This window comes from Triticum aestivum, chromosome 6A, assembly GCF_018294505.1.
Source record: "Triticum aestivum cultivar Chinese Spring chromosome 6A, IWGSC CS RefSeq v2.1, whole genome shotgun sequence".
Taxonomy (NCBI): Eukaryota; Viridiplantae; Streptophyta; class Magnoliopsida; order Poales; family Poaceae; genus Triticum; species Triticum aestivum.
In genome coordinates, this window is record NC_057809.1 from 132,488,054 (window position 1) to 132,504,689 (window position 16,636).

Sequence of the window (16,636 nt, forward strand, 5' to 3'; positions counted from 1 at the left end):
TGAAATCTTCATAAAGTGGTATTTATGAGTTTCACAAGCAATTTAATTGGAAAATCTTATTATTCATCATGATAGGTAAACATTTGAATACCATATATGAACTATGAGATTTATTTTATACTCGGTGCAACGTACGGGCATTTTTTGCCAGTATTAGTTTACAAGAGGGAATACATTTTAAGACGCACAAGTAGTAATATATTTTTTGGATTCTCAAACAAGGGTTTTCTTCGGATTTGGACATGTGGTTGGCCTCGGCCTATCTGCCCGTGTCCGTCCCTGACTGTATAGCCTGTAGGTGGTTGATCTGGAAACCGGCTCTTGATCGGACGGACGGTGTAGGTCCACACCTTGCTCCCGAGTCCCTGACCAATATATGCCTCCCAGCGGCCCCAATCCCCCCTACCGTGGCCGACTCCCGACTCAGGCGGTCGCCAAATCGTCTCTCCGCCGGCGCCGTAGAAGAAGCGCCCGAGATTCCTTTCCAGCCGAGCCGCGCCGCGCCGCCCACTGCCTTAGCGTGGAGTGGAGCGGACAGGAGATCCGTCCAGGCGAGTTCTTCTATCGGTGGTACGGAAGCCCTAAATTATTTGCGCCTGGATACTTCTAGGAGTTCCTTGTTCGTTGCTGCGAGCAATCAAATGCATACCCTTATTACTTTCTGAGGCGCTTGAATCTACCCAGTTAGCCGTCGATTTGACCCGGTTTGATCTAACCATCAGCTTGTCCCCCCCCCCCCCCCCCCCCCCCCCCCCCCCCCCCTGAAAAAGTTGGGGTTCGACTGAGCTAGGGTTTGTGCCTGGCGTTGGGTAGGGTCGCATTGCGCTTTAGCGCGTGCGTAAGGTTGTGTAGGTGGGGTGGGTCTGCCTGTGCCTGGGCTTAGCCCCTCAGCGGGAGTCTGGGAACTGTTGCTCTTAGCACAAGAGTGACCGCTATGACTTCAGTCCTCACGTTCATGTGTTTCCCTGCGTGTTTTCTTATGTGGTGGTGTAGATTTTATTTTGATGGCGTATATGGCAGTAGAAATATTTGAAGTTGTCGGATTCTGACACCCTCTGGTGATGATTGCAGGCAAATATTGTCCAGATGAGTTCGAAGAAGGTTCCGTTCAATCGGCATAAGGAGAACGAGGAGGCGAGGAAGAAGGTCAGGGGTTTGAGTCCCTTTTAAACCTTTCCTGAGATACTTCACTTTGCTTTCTGCACACACTTTTGGTTCATATCTGAGTTTAACTCTTTGGTATTGTGAAGAGGGAGGAAGATGAAGCGGCGCGTGTGTACGCGGAGTTTGTCAAGTCATTCGAGGGTGAAAGCGCATCTGGGTCAAAGTTTGTCCGAGGGGGTGTTATCGACCCCAATGCCAAGCTGAGAGCTGATTCTGAAGGTTAGTGATAGGGGTTTCATTCTCCTGTACTTTGCCATGGTTACCTTCCAGTTTGTAGTTTCAGTATCAATCATGATGGATATATGCACTGTTTCTTTTTATTGCTCCAATTAATCAAGAGGCTGCCCTTTTTATTCATTCGCCGATGACAGGTGGAAATTCCAAAGATAGGGGGTCTGTTCCAAAGAAGGGCAGTAGGTAACTGAAATAAATACTTGATTTCTAGAAGATGGTATCCTGTGGCACCACGGCTACATCTTTAGACATCATGTGCTGATATACCCAGAAATGGGACTTCAGAGCCCAAGCATGAGCAGTTTTAAAACGCCTGATGATATATTCTGGCTTATAATTTACTATATGTTACAATTATGACTCCTGAATTATTAGTTTATTTACCTTTTGTTGCCAAGTTCTGAATGCATTTAAAATATGCATGGTTTGAAGAAGAAAATAGTCTTGTCTGGCCTTATGAACAGCCATGCCATCTCATTTCATGACACATAATGCACCTGCATTTATGCTGTAGTGCAGACTATAGTTGCGCTTCCTCAAAATAGCTATTCATCGTTGCGCTGACCTGATGCTCAAGATCTTGATAATGTATTAGGGGTACAAAATTTGTGTTCTGCTTTGTTTATAGTACACGAGTAATCTGGTCATGACTTTTTAGAGTCACATACCATGGAGAGAGCATCCATGTTGTTTCTATCAAAGTGGAATTAATTGTGAGATAACTCTAAATTTGTAAAACCTGTATGAATAATAATTCATTGGCAGCAAATGCCATATTTGATGGTATTAATGTAATAACTACCAAATGTGTCAGGCTTTTGTGAAGTTTTCAATGTCAATGATGCTGATTGTACTCTACTAGAATCTTGAACCAACTTCCAAAATTCAAGCAATAGAATTTTGTTAGTTGCAGCGAACGTTTACTAATTCTGATATGAGTTTGCTTCAAAACCCGATGCTTTCAACTAATTATATTATTATTTTATTCAAACGTGGAAAAATGTAGGTACTCTTAACCTGCAATGCAGATTGGAGCTTTACTTTGACTTTTACTTGTCTCGCGTCCCATGCTATCATAAGTTAAGAATGTTCTGTGGTTTCCACTAAATCATTGAGGCATGGCCCGATGGTAGGATAAATTAGACTCCCTATATATAAACTAGAATGGATTCAAACTTGTGGGGAAATTAATAAAATATGCACATATATTTGATTGACATGATTTTGAATAGAGAAAGCACACAAATTAGTGGAAGGTGAAAGTTTCAGTAGTTCAATAAGAATGCCTGAAATAGCCCTGTAGAGAGTAAATTGGTATTTTTTTGTTTAATTACTCAAATATCCTTTTGCTGTTGCTGTTATCCATAACCCCATGTCATCTAGTGTACAAATGATATGCGGCATAGTAACTTACGAGCGTAATACATACCTTATACATAGCATATTTTTATCCAGGTATGTTCCATCTTTTGTGCCACCCTCATTTGGGAGAGAACCGGAGAAAAAGGTTTGTCGCTGACGTTATTCTCATGATTGCGTCTGTAGTCAGTATGGTTCTTCAGTTGAGCATTACCTTGACCTGCAGATGGAAGATGAGCGGCCAAAGGAAAAGGAAAGAGGAAAGCCACGGGCAATAGACACTGTCATGGAGGAATTGAAGCTGGAGAAAGAGCTTCGAGAAAGGCGTAATCAAGAACGTGCCAGTCGACATGGTGACACCTCCGTGGTAGGTTCTGTTTTAGTATATGTTAGAGTGGAGCTTTTGGTTCGTTCTACTAGACGTAATATGAAATAAATGATTGGGTAATTTTGATTATATGCTGAAATATTCCTTGTTAGGCGACTAGAATGTGAAAATAAATCCTGTTTGCTAACTTGGAGAAACATTTTTCTAACATGTTTCCAGCTGATAAGATAAAATTGTGATTGATTCCCATTCCCCTCTCAGAATCTTTGTAGTTTGTCCTTGTATACTGATGCTTGAAGCTATTTCCTGCAGCCCTCTAGCCGTTTTGATGAACTACCAGATGAATTTGATCCCACTGGGAGACTGCCAGGATCATTTGATGATGGAGATCCGCAAACCACAAATTTATATGTTGGCAATCTCTCTCCTAAGGTCGATTTCCCCACTACTTGTTCTGTCTAGACATAATTTTAAGTGTACATGCATCATGATTATCTTAACCGTGCAATGTAAACCGTATGCTGTTAGGTGGATGAGAATTTTCTTCTGCGGACATTTGGTCGGTTTGGACCTATTGCAAGCGTCAAGATCATGTGGCCTCGAACAGAAGAAGAACGCAAAAGGCAAAGGCATTGTGGCTTTGTTGCATTCATGAATAGAGCAGAAGGACAGGCAGCCAAGGATGAAATGCAAGGTTACTGTGCACTTCCATATAGTGGATGTCATATTATAGGAACCTGAAACGTATTCATACTTTTGAAGTACTACTAGTATTCCTGCTTCTAGTTTACTGAGTTATTTATCTCAGGTGTTGTTGTGTATGACTATGAGCTGAAGATTGGGTGGGGAAAATCTGTTGCTCTTCCATCACAAGCACTACCTGCTCCTCCTCCAGGGCACATGGCTATCAGAAACAAGGAGGTTGATTCTTTCATCCCAAAGTCCCTACGTAATACTTGTAATTTTTGTGGAAGTTGCAAGTAGTTTTGCACGTTTTTGGTGTTTTCGTGTTGTTGATGACATTGTGTATTTCTATGTTATGCAGGGTGGTACTGTCATCATATCTGGTCCTGGAGGTCCACCTGTTGCATCTGTTACACAGCAAACCTCAGAGCTGGTTGGTGACTTTTTGGTTATTATTACAAATGTCCTTGTGCTGTGTTGTGGCCTTAATATCCATGCCATCATTGCAATAAAGCAATATCATTGAAAAATTTCCCATGTTTTTCATTGAGACCTTTTGAAGGATGAAGAATGGTTCATTTTCATAATAAATCATAATATCATTTCAGAATTTTTTTCAGAAAACATGAGTGCTTGAGTTCTATGGAATGAGAGAAAATTCTATGTTCCCTTGTTGCGTACAAATTAACTTATGGAATATCTTTTCGTCTGTTCTCAGTGTCGCATTAATTTTGTAGTCCTTCCACATGTGTTCATCACTGGGGTAATGATTAAATATATCCTAATGACTACCTGGAAAATAATCCCAGTCTGAGAAAAATGTGAATTTGAATGGTCGAATAGTAATGCCCTGGTCAAATTCAAAAATTGTGTTACAAATTTATACATATTGGAACCATTCATGAGAAAACCGGTTCCTCCCAATAACTGATCGGGTCAGGTACTGTTTTCAGTCAAATTTTTAATATGATTTTTAAACCTTTTACCAGCACTGAATTGCATGTGAGTTTGCCAGCTATGTTCTGTAGTGTTTCTTTAGCCTAGATAGAATCCAATAAGTTCTGCATCGATAAGGATGTTGGCATGTTAGTTTTCTAGTCAAATATGTAATTTCACTTTGCTGACTCATTTGGTTTGACAGGTGCTTACTCCAAATGTTCCTGATATAATGGTTGCTCCGCCAGATGATTCACATCTTCGGCATGTGATTGATACAATGGCCCTGCATGTACTTGATGGCGGATGTGCTTTTGAACAAGCTATAATGGAACGAGGACGAGGAAAAGCATTATTTAACTTCTTGTTTGATCTTAAATCTAAAGAACACACATACTATGTTTGGCGGTTATACTCATTCGCTCAGGTATCAATTGATGTTTGTACTTCTACATTTTCAATGTTATCTTTATGATCTAACAATAGAAAACTGTCTATGTTCTGTCCATTCAATCTCCGTTATTTTGGTCACGTGGTGATAGTAAAGCTGTCTGTATGTGCTATCTTTGGTTGCAATACAGATGCATATTTTTTGTTTACCGTTACGACATTTTACCAGTGTATATGTTTTGCAAAGAGAGTACCTAGTAATTGCTCCAAATGAACAATTATTTAGTTCAACGAAATTTATGTTCTTTCCTTCTTAGTATGTCCTGATCAGCTTGTTCTGTAAAATTCGGCAGTCTACTAATGTTTGGCTTGAATATAAGACCGTTATAGGAACCAGATACATGTGTTTCTTACATATGCAAACCACATGTATGAGCTAGCTATATGGGGATCACTCTACCAATATGACACTAATATAAATTCTTGTGATATTGGAACGCAGGGCGATACTTTACAACGATGGCGAACAGAACCATTTATCATGATTACAGGAAGTGGAAGGTAATGGTGACGGCAAACAGTGCCATTATGTGTTTGTAACCGTGTTTATTGATGATCTGACAATTTTGTATTAAATATGTTACTTTAGATGGGTTCCACCTGCTTTGCCATCCAGCCGAAGTCCTGATCGTGAAAAAGAATCTACTTTTGCAGCTGGTAGAACCAGGGTAAGGTTTGGTTGGACCTTGTCAGATGTTCTTTTTTACTTTGCCTTCTTTTAGATGGTGTCCATTACATGATTAATTTGTGTTCCATTCTCCAGCGTGTTGAAGTGGAGCGCACATTGACCGAGACACAACGTGATGAATTTGAGGACATGCTGCGTGCATTGACATTAGAGAGAAGTCAGATAAGGGAGGCTATGGGATTTGCATTGGATAATGCTGATGCTGCTGGAGAGGTAGTACCCCTTGCACATTTGACCTAATCAGCTAATTCCTCTCTTCTTTTTGCCTTGAATTATCTATAGCTTATGATTATGAGTTTGTTATATTGTTTTGATTGATTTGATCTCACGTGTCCTGTTAATAGCTCTTTCTTGTTATTACTTGTGACCACTCTGAGCTTAGCTAATAGCTTGATCATTATGAGTAAACCTGATTGTGGTTGTGCTTTGCAAGCTTGATGAATTATCTGTTTTAAACATATGCTTTTGATGAGGCCTAATTTATGTCCAAGGAGAGTAAATAAACAATATAACACATATAGTGATACATTTTGACTATCAGGACCATCTGGTCTTATATATAACTGTACATGTTTTATTCTCTGCTTGATGTCATTTATTTGTCGTGAACTACACTTCAGAGGTCTACTGAATATTGTTGTGCACTTCAATTATATTTTGTTCTTCATATTTCATGAGAACACATTGGTTCTTGTTTTGTGTAGATTGTCGAGGTTCTTGTAGAATCTTTGACACTCAAGGAGACACCTATCCCAACTAAGGTTGCACGGCTTATGCTAGTGTCCGACATCCTTCATAACAGTAGTGCTCCTGTGAAGAACGCCTCTGCATTTCGAACCAAGTTTGAGACTGCTATACCTGATGTCATGGAGAGCTTCAATGACTTGTATTGCAGTATCACAGGAAGGATTACTGCTGAAGCTCTGAAGGTAATGCTGCTAGATTTCTCGAGTTGCAGAGATTAACTGTTTTCCTTTGATGTTCTTACTAATAATTCATTATTTTGCAGGAGAGGGTTTTGAAAGTTCTACAAGTATGGGCAGACTGGTTCCTGTTTTCTGATGCATATCTGAATGGGCTAAAAGCTACCTTTCTTAGACCAGGCAACTCTGGGGTCACCTCGTTCCACTCTCTATGTGGTGATGCACCAGAAATTGAAAAGAAAACTAGCTCTGAGGATAATAATGGGTTTAGGCTTGATGAAGATGGTGCCCTGGCCACAGGAAAGGCAGCGGCGACGAAGGAGCTGTTGAGTCTTCCACTTGCTGAACTTGAACGTCGTTGTAGGCATAATGGCCTCTCACTTTGCGGTGGTAAAGAGACGATGGTTGCCAGATTGCTCAGCTTGGAAGAGGCTGAGAAGGAGCAAGTATATCAGAAAGACGTTGCCATGAAATATGTACAAGGCGAACCGCATAGAGCTGGAAGAGAGGATGTTGGTTTGAACGCTCGTAGGCTTGGAGATGGTACTGGTGACAGTGAATCAGATATGCTGGGGCTCTCTCGTCACAGTATGCAAACAGGCCAAAGACGCTCTAGAGAGTGCGTATCTCCTGAACCTGAACAAGTTTCAAGCAAGAAGCAGAAAGCTGATCCTGTTTTGCCAGCTTCTAAATGGAACCGAGAGGACAACGACAATGATGAAGATAGAATAAACGGTCAAGGATTGGGATTAAGCTATTCATCTGGAAGTGATATTGCTGGTGATTCTGGGAAAGTGGACACAACCGAAATTAGTACCGATCAGGCAATTCACCATCCAGATACAATTGTGGATGAAGAGCATAGGTACACCCACACCCCTCTCCAAAAGCAAATGTTTAATCATTCTACCATTTGATTTACGTTGCACATTCTTCTTACTTACAGTAGCAACTCCTTTTTGATCTACAGGCAGAAGCTAAGGCAGATTGAGATTGCTGTAATGCAGTATCGTGAATCTCTAGAGGAGAAGGGGTTGCATAGCATGGAGGAGATCGAGAGGAAGGTTGCCAGCCACCGTAGGCGCCTTCAATCAGACTATGGTTTGTCTTCAATAGATGGTGCAAACAACAGGTGGTCTTCTGGTATGTAAGAAGTCAGGAAGGGAATACCCTGTTTGTTTGATAATAGAAATGCCGTTTCTCTCGCACATCCATCCATCTATTACTTATTTTGTAGCTCACTTAGTAATTCATCTGATAATGATAACGACCCAAGTTATAACTCAAACTTTTTGTTATCCTGGTGCGTATCTCATAAGATAAACATTGTTCTGTTTTCCAGAGAGACTATCATTGGAACGGAGAGAAAGGGCGGATGATGCACGTGATTCTTCCAGGAAGCGGCCTCGCAGCCGGAGCAGGAGCCGTAGTCCTTCAAGGAAGTCATCACTGGATAGAGACCGAGAGTACAATCGCAGCAGAGGCAGATTGCATGGCAATGATGCCGGGAGAGACAGGGCGCGCGAAAAAAGCTCAGGCCGAGGGAAGGATGATCACCACGATAGGAGCAGCAGAGACCGGGAAAAGGACAGGAGAACCGGAAGGTGATCGGAACCTGCTGGGCACTCATCCTTTGCCTGAACCTGCTGTGCACTCATATGAGCTGGGCTGCCTAAATGCGCCATACATGGGCTCCACGAACCTGTTTGTAATGGGGTCAGCTGGGGAACTATTTTTTGTAGTTTCAAGAACAGAAGTAGTGTTATCAAACATCTAATGTTGACTTTGAATGATTGAAATGCTGCCCATTGTCGTCATGGACCGTGGCTTAATGAACTTGGATGGCATCGGTTGCAAGTTTATGGATTTGCTGTGCTAAGGTTTTTTATGAATTGCCCTTCCCTTTGTTTCTCGTTTTTATCCGCTCCAACCGATTAACCAGCATGGCAACAAAACTTTGCTCCCACGAGATTTTGTGTGCCTTTGCTGCAACCCCCGCTCACAGCCAATGTGGAGTGGGATACTGATCGGTTGACCCCAGACGTTTCTACCCATGGATATTAAGATCATTCGCTCTATGCTTTTCTCAGTCAGATCGGCCTATTGGATGCTAGCTGATACTAAAGACAGACGTGAGGTGTGGCTAGAGGGGCGCGCGGATGCATCTAGTTCCAAGGTTAGACAAAGGCGGAGGTTGGCTCAGCAATCGTTACCGACAGCAGACTTGCTGCAACATCACAACATGTCGACTAACAAAAAATCTCTCATTTCCGACTCGAATAGATTTTTTTATTTTGAAATAAAGGTTCTTGTCTTGTGGGGAACGATGCACACATTTTTGGAATCCGGTATCAACAGGTATAATCCCCTCTCCGAACTATGTTTTCTTTCAAGCCTTTCAATCAATCAATATGACCCTCGTAGGGCAGCTCTTGCTAAAACTCTGAGCAATTTCTTGGAGTGTTTGTGGATTGTGCGGATCAGATAACTCATAGCTTCATTCTCTGCTCGAATGTAATATGGCCAGGTGCATTTGGGCCCTTGAAGATCAGGATCTACAGGAAGTTGTTTTTGTAAACCACGAGCCGGATGGTGGATTTTATTTTCGTTGATGCAGGCCGATGGGGTCTTCTGTTCATGAGGCCGTGACTCCCTCACATCCGCCATGCTGGTCTCCTCCCGTCAATGGGTCAAAATCGGTCAGGGGGAGAAAGGGTTGAATCCTGAACAGTTTTAAGAGTTGCGGATTGTAATTTAAACGGTATTGAAGTTCGGGGTTGTAAATTAGACTAAACCAAGAGTTCAGGGTTGAAATATGCATTTCTTCCCTATTTATAACCTTTGTACCGAAATACTCATAGCTAAGGAAAAGTAGTACAAGTTTCCCCAACTACAAGTATTTCAGTACATAAGAAGTACTTCCTTATGCTTGTCATTTCCTGCGAGTCAAATTTTGTCTCGTACTCCGTCCATAAAAAAATATAAGAGCGCTCACGTTTCGTACTCCCTCCGTAAAAAAATATAAGAGCGTTCAGATTCACAAATAAAATACAGAAGGAGTATTTCATAATTCTTTGTTCCACCCTACATTTTTTTACGGGTAGAAGACTTGTATTACTCAGAATCAATATGATTACAATTTGCGAGAGCTAACTCTAGGGAAACTGAAGGTCCTGACCCAAGCCAAGTCATAGTTCTTCCTTCAACCCTCGCAAACGACGCTAAACTATCGCTAACTTAATTCTGAGAACGATTAACAAAGCTAATACAAATTCTACGAAGAGACATTAAATGACGAATCTCTCTAATAATGGTTGAATATAAGGATCTGTCCTCATCCTGGGCTTGAATCGTCTTCAAGGCCACCATGGAGTCCACCTCGACGATAATTGGGAGTTCTGACCGTTGGATTGATAGAGATAGGCCTTCCTTCCACCCTACATTTGAAATGTTGTCCGGTACCGTTCCGTTTCGAAGAAAAAATGTTGTCCGGTACATTTCATTCAACTTTCATTTGTACGTCCAGAAAATAGTAGTCAGGTTTGTTTTCTCCCTAACTCGAAAAAGAAGGATTAATTTTTTTATGAACCCAAGTTTAAGTACGATGCACATGCACTTGTTGACCACGCCATGGCAAAAGCCGGCCTTTTCCTATTTCCTTCTCTTTGGAAACTACTGCGCATTCCATCCTCACCCTGCTAGAAGACAAGTTGGCATCTATCTCCTGATCCTCCGTTCCTATATAATCCTTTTTCCTCCTGAAGCTTCGCCGTCGTAGCTGTGCTGCGTTGTAGCTCCATTCCTCCACCATTTCCTGGCGCCCTACCTCATGTGCTCACCTTATTCAACTGTAGCAGATTCTGTTGTGTTTCCTCTCACCTACAACATCGGATGGCGCTGCATTAAGCAAAGAATTATCTTTAACTTTTACTAGAAGTTGGGAATGCATCTGAATAAAGCAAGATTGTACCTCAAGTACCTCTTTCTATGCAAAGGGTTTTCATTTTTGCGTAACATAATGTCCAAACATTACACCCCCAACTTTAGTCAGAAGTTCTATTTCCATTTTCTCAACCGTTGAATCACACATGGTTAGTCTGGAATTGCAGCAACAAACCGTCACGAAAGGCCAAGCCTCGGACAAAAACATTAGCATAATATGCGGAAAGCCATCACACAGCACTACATAGGAATAGTTTTTCCGGCAATAATAAAAACAACTCTGCATAATCCTGCATTCTCATGGCCAAAGGATATTATGTGTCAGCAAAAATGATTCATAAAAAGGATTGACTTCAGCATTTGGAATTGTACTTAGCTACAAAGTTTTGTTCCCCCTATGCACCTTTAGAAATAGAACAAAACAGAATGTTCAGATTTATCACAGACAAATAATTTTGGTAATAAATGACGAACCAGATAAACCAATAAACATAATAAAGTAGTAGTTCTTAGCAGTTTAACATCAAAAGATGAACAACAAAAACATGAATATCAATGGTATGACCATTGAGGCATCGAGCACCACATGTACATGAAAAAAATGATAAGGGTAGGAAGAATGCTCTGAACTTTTATATACCCCCGCTTGTGCTGGAAAATTCATCGGTTTACAACGCTGCAGTATCCTTTGACCTAGCTGTAGTGGAGCATACAGGAAGTCGAGATTCGCGTCCGGACAATAACAGCCATACAGACTGCTCCATGGGCGCCAAATACTCTCGGAGAGCCAGGAACAATGGTCCAGCAGTCCTACATCGGGATCACATCAACCGATGTAGGGGAATCCATCGTTACCATACAAGGACTATGCAGGGCTGGGAATGAATCCCCAGCGCATAGTCAAGTTGATTCACCCCGTATTTGATCGACTGCTAGCAATTGCACATCAAAGATTCCGACCCGAGATCCAGGCCATATAACTCAATCAGGAACGATCATACAATAGTTGATGCAATGCAACTGGACCGAAGCGTCAACACCTGGCATGGCGTGATAAACTCCCGAGCTCCCAGTGCATGTGTCTGCTCGATGTGTCCGAGCTGGAGCGTCAGCACCTGGCGTGGTGTGACAAACTCCCGAGCTCTCATAACACATGCGATACTCCTCTGTATTGAAAGTCCGCTAACAAGTACACGACCCAAAATTCAAACCCCTACACACAACGTGCACTTATCATGCATGCAGTGTGTCGGAAACAACATGTATCACAAGTTCGCAACACGAACTCTACGACTCGAAGCACATAGGTTCTAAAGAGCAAATCGTAGCAGTGTTATTTACACACAAAGGTCACATGCCCCAACATACAACAAGCATCAGCAGAAGCAAAACATGTCTTACTAAAGACAAGTTTAAAAAGGGGCAGAAGAGGCCTGAAAGAAGATACAACGACCCTTCTTAGTGGACATTGAATTCCACTTAGAAACCACCATTGGGTTTAGTGGTCTCCTCTGCAACAAGTTAATTTGTAGCCACTTAGAAACCACCATTGGGTTTAGTGGTCTCCTCCGCAACAAGTTAATTAAGCTACAAATATACTCCGCAAGACTTATATCAGGAACTATCTACTCATGTTCAAGTATCAAGGGAAAAGGTATTTGGACTAGTTTGTAGAATTGCCAGCATTGACCTTGGGTTACTCAGAGCATCTCCAGCCGTTCGCCCCCAGGGGCGATAATATCGGCGTGGGGGCGGTCGATTTCCCAACCGCCACCCCACGACCCCCTTTTTAAAAAATAAACTCGGCCAAAGTTCGGCCAAACACGACGCATATTCGTCGCGATTTCATTGATATTTGTACAAAAACTTAAACACATAAATCTAAACTAAACTAAAAAAACGCCTAGCACTATTGCGTCGCCGCGCTACTGCCGAAAAGCCCCGCTTTCTACGTGCCGAGGAGCCTGTAGAACCGGGTGTAGTCGCCGCCGTCCCTGCTGGACCCTGACCAGCGTCGCCGATGCGCGGGGGGTTGGACGACCCGGGCGCGTCCTCGTCGTCGCTGTCGAGGATGACGACGCCACCCTCCACGCATCCGCGGCGATCTCCTCGAGGGCGCGGCGCTGGCGCTCCACCTGCTCGCGAACGCAGTGCGCCTTCGCCCATTTGAGGGCGGTCTCGTCGGCGGCGGTCATGTCCGCGTGCTCTAATTCACGGGGAGCAACCCCGGCTCGGTCTTCGGCCCGACGAGCCGGGAAGAAGGAGAGGGGCGTCCACCGTCGTGGATGACAAGGCCGCACCTGCGGCGCCCGAGTGGCGTCTCCTTTGGCTCCGGCTTGACGGGGCGGAGTGCCGGCGAACCGGAGGAGAGGGAGCCAGAGCCCGACGACGAGGAGGTCGCCGTCTCCATCTGCCGCGGCGTCCATGAGCTGCCGCGACAACGTGAGAAGGTGGGAGGCGCCGGACACTCCAGGCGCGGCGTGTTGCCGGCCTCGATGTGCTCGAGGACGGCTTCGAGGATGCAGCCGGGGACGCCCCACCATTGGCGCCGTCCCTGGGAGTTGTGGCGACCGCGGGGCTCGACGCCGTTCGAGGAGGCGAGCTGCTCGGCGTGGCGGCGTTTGAAGTACACCGTCCACAGCATGTTGCTGTCGGGGGCGTACCTCGGCTGGTTGTGCACCTCCTCTGTCAACGAGGACCGGATGCGCGCGATCTCGGCGCGCCAGGCAGCGCCGGTGGCACCGGCACACCGCCGGCGCTTAGCTTCCACATGCCCGGCACCTGCATGTCCGGCGGTGCCGGGTAGTCGGCCTCCTAGAGGAGCCGTGCCTCGTCCTCGTGCCGGTGACGACGGCTGAAGCCGTTAGCCGCCGCGGCGTCGCCTGGGTAACGCTCGGCCATGCTCGTGCGCAGGGAGAAAGGCGGAGAGGCGAGCTCGGTCGAGAGGGGTGTCGGCGGCGAGAGGAGGAGCTCGGTCGAGAGTGTGTGTGCTCCCCGGCGAGGGAGGGCCTTTTTATAGCCGGGCGTGGGTGATGGGAGGGCAGCCGACGTGTGTACGCGTGGCAGGATCGGGCGAGACGCGCGTCGCCGCGCCTTCACTGCGCCGCCCGTGAGGTATCAATGGAGGCTGACCGGTGCAGCATCGCGTCAGCTTTGGCATTGATTCCCCGCGGGAACCGAGGCGATGAGGACGATGATGCGCCGTGGTCACTGACTCGGCGGGTCAGCCGTTCTTTCGCACCAAAAACGATTCCCCCGGCGCCTCCAGCGCGCCGGGTTTGGCCTGAATCCGCCGGCGCCAGTTTCGGGCCTAAACGGCGAAAATTGGGCTCCTGGGAACGCGGCTGGGCCATTTTTTCTGCGCCGGCGCTAAAAAAGGGCCTTGTGTGTGTGTGTGTGGGTGGGGGGGGGGGGACTGTTGGGGGCTCAACTGGAGATGCTCTCAGTGGCGGAGCCAGGATTCAAGCAAACCCCGGGCCAAAACATTTTTTTTTGGCCGATATTGAAAAACTTTCGCACTTACTAACCAAAATAACCGTGTACTAACATTCCAAAAAACTTTACACTTATATATGTCCCAAATTTCATTAAAAAAATTAAATTTCAGTTCAGCAATACATGCAAGACATATACATACTGCTACACACACAGTTTTTTTTCCATTGAATTTCAGTTCAATGCAGTCCTAGGTTCAGTGTTAAATATCATCTGAAAAGTTCAGTGTTAAATACTTCAGTTATTCAGTATATACGCACTATGCACAGTCTCGGTCAGAAAATTACCTAGCAGCCGGTAGGACCGCAACAACACGGCGGCCTCGTCCTGGAGCGGACGACGCTCGGGGCGCAGCGGAGGTTGGGCTCCCGGCTCGCGCGCAAGACGATGGAGGCCGGAGGGAGGCCGGGAGCTCGGCCATGGCCCATGGCGGACGGTTATGGACTGGTAGCAGCATGGGACGACGGCGCCGGATCGGGACGACAGCGCGGGGGAATGCTGGTAGCGCGTGACAAGCCCTAGTAGTAGCTGTCTCTGAATTTGCAAGAAATCGAACGAACACAAGGAAATTGTTGGGAAATTTGGTGGTTAATTCACTCAGATCTGAAGCAATTAGCTAGGGTTTTCGCCTGCCGGAACACGGCGGCTATAAGGGCCAAGCCTAGAATAATCCCGATCCCCTCTCCACAAGCCGGAGGAGGGTTTATAAAGAGAATTCAGAGCTAAAAGTAGCAAGCGACAGGTTCAGTACGTAAAAGCAACGCAGTAACTTTTAAAAGTAAGTTGACAACGGTCTGAGCCGTCCAGATGAAGATCTACGGCTATAAACGCAGCTCGGTAGCGAAGCGGTAAAGTCTTCTAGGCTTCGTTGGATCACAGATCGACGGCGGAGACGCATCTGGGCAACACAATATCACTGTGCTTCATCAGGTGATCTCCAACAGTTACCAGGTCTGACAATTCCCCCCGACGAAGATCAGACTTGCCCTCAAGGATGAAAAGCAGGGAATATTTTCTGAATGAAAGCTGCATCTTCCCAGGTGGCATTTGCCACTGGTAGGTTGAGCCACTTGATACGCCACTGTACTACTGGAATGCTAATGTCTCACTGGACTCGTGGGATTAGTCGTCGCTCAAGCAGTGCTTCAGGTTGGATGAGGATGTTGCCATGTTCATCAAGTAGAGGCAATTTGGGGTTAGGTACAGCTTCAGGACCAATGTGTTTCTTGAGTCGGCTTACATGAAAAGTGGGGTGAAGTTGACAGCCTTCGGGCAGGAGGAGTCTATAAGCCACAACTCCAATTCTCTCCATGACTCTGAAAGGCCCATAGTATTTGGAGTGAAGTTTCAGGTGTCTGTGTATGCTCAAGCTGGTGTGTCTGTAAGGTTGCAATTTGACATAGACCATATCTCCAACAGCCAGTTGTCTCCCAGATCTTTTCTTGTCAGCAAAGAACTTCATTCTCTCTTGTGCTCTGAGTAAATTGTCCTTGATCTGTTGGGCTATTGTGTCTCTGTCCAGTTTAGCTTGGTGACCCTCACCTTCCACTGGTGGTAACATCAATTCAACAATCAGGGGAGGAGGTCTGGCATATAGAGCTTGAAAAGGAGTCATTTTTAGTGAGGTATGGAAAGTGGTGTTGTACCACCATTCAGCCATTGACAGCCAACTGTGCCATTTCTTGGGATGGGCAAAAGCCATGCATCTTAAGTAATTCTCAAGGCATTGATTTACTCTTTCTGTTTGTCCATCTGATTAGGGGTGGTAAGAAGTACTCATGTGTAATTTGACTCCCATTTTGTTGAACAAGTGCTGCCATAGATGACTAGTGAATATTCTATCTCTGTCAGTTACTATCACTGTCGGCAGGCCGTGTAATCTGAATATGTTGTCAGTGAAAGCTTGTGCTACTCTCTTTACAGTGATGGGGTGTCTCATGGCCACAAAGTGAGCATATTTAGTGAAACGATCAACTACAACCAGTATCATGTCCTTATGTTCAGATTTGGGCAGCCCTTCCACAAAGTCCATGCTAATGTGGGTCCAAGCAAAATCTGGAACTAGGAGGGGTTGCAATAGGCCAGGGGGTGCACATGTTGGGCCTTGTTCAATTGACAGACAGGACACTATTGAACAAAGGTTTGCACTGCCTTCCTCATGCCAGGCCAAGTAAACATGATTTTCAATCTGTGATAAGTTGCTCTTTCCCCAGAGTGTCCTCCTAATTCAGACTTGTGAAAAGAAGTGAGCAAGGAATTTTTCAGTTCACTGTTGTTGCCAATCATGATTTTCCCTTGTATCTGAGCACTCCACTGGTGAGAGTATAAGGAGGTTGGCCAGTTGGATCTATTGCTAATTTAGCAATTAAGTCAGAACATTTAGTGTCTCCTTTGTAACTGTTCACCACTTCAGAAATCCAAGAGGGAATTGCA

General features: G+C 44.9%; 1 protein-coding gene and 1 long non-coding RNA gene across 4 annotated transcripts; one reads left to right on the plus strand and one right to left on the minus strand.

Annotated features, from left to right (window-relative positions):
- The first annotated feature begins 322 nt into the window (after positions 1 to 322).
- LOC123132485 (protein RRC1) lies at positions 323 to 8,628 on the plus strand. Of its 3 annotated transcripts, none has more exons than XM_044552288.1 (18): positions 323 to 551; positions 1,072 to 1,146; positions 1,251 to 1,383; positions 1,536 to 1,581; positions 2,854 to 2,905; positions 2,984 to 3,124; positions 3,398 to 3,517; positions 3,614 to 3,779; positions 3,894 to 4,006; positions 4,131 to 4,202; positions 4,911 to 5,132; positions 5,598 to 5,656; positions 5,745 to 5,823; positions 5,919 to 6,056; positions 6,548 to 6,772; positions 6,853 to 7,631; positions 7,737 to 7,909; positions 8,109 to 8,628. In XM_044552288.1, exons 2-18 carry the CDS (start codon positions 1,087 to 1,089, stop codon positions 8,372 to 8,374), a joined length of 2,844 nt encoding a protein of 947 aa, XP_044408223.1. In that variant the 5' UTR covers positions 323 to 551; positions 1,072 to 1,086; the 3' UTR covers positions 8,375 to 8,628. The 3 variants fall into 3 exon arrangements, with proteins under 3 accessions (XP_044408223.1, XP_044408222.1, XP_044408224.1); XM_044552287.1 differs by having other exon boundaries at positions 327 to 570; XM_044552289.1 differs by lacking the exons at positions 323 to 551; positions 1,536 to 1,581.
- A 1,679-nt stretch (positions 8,629 to 10,307) lies between these two features.
- Positions 10,308 to 14,872, minus strand: LOC123132487 (uncharacterized). The gene is made up of 3 exons (XR_006464783.1): positions 14,491 to 14,872; positions 10,737 to 10,863; positions 10,308 to 10,645 (listed from the first exon to the last, which is right to left on the minus strand). It is a non-coding gene; the product is annotated as an uncharacterized lncRNA (long non-coding RNA).
- Positions 14,873 to 16,636: the final 1,764 nt, after the last annotated feature.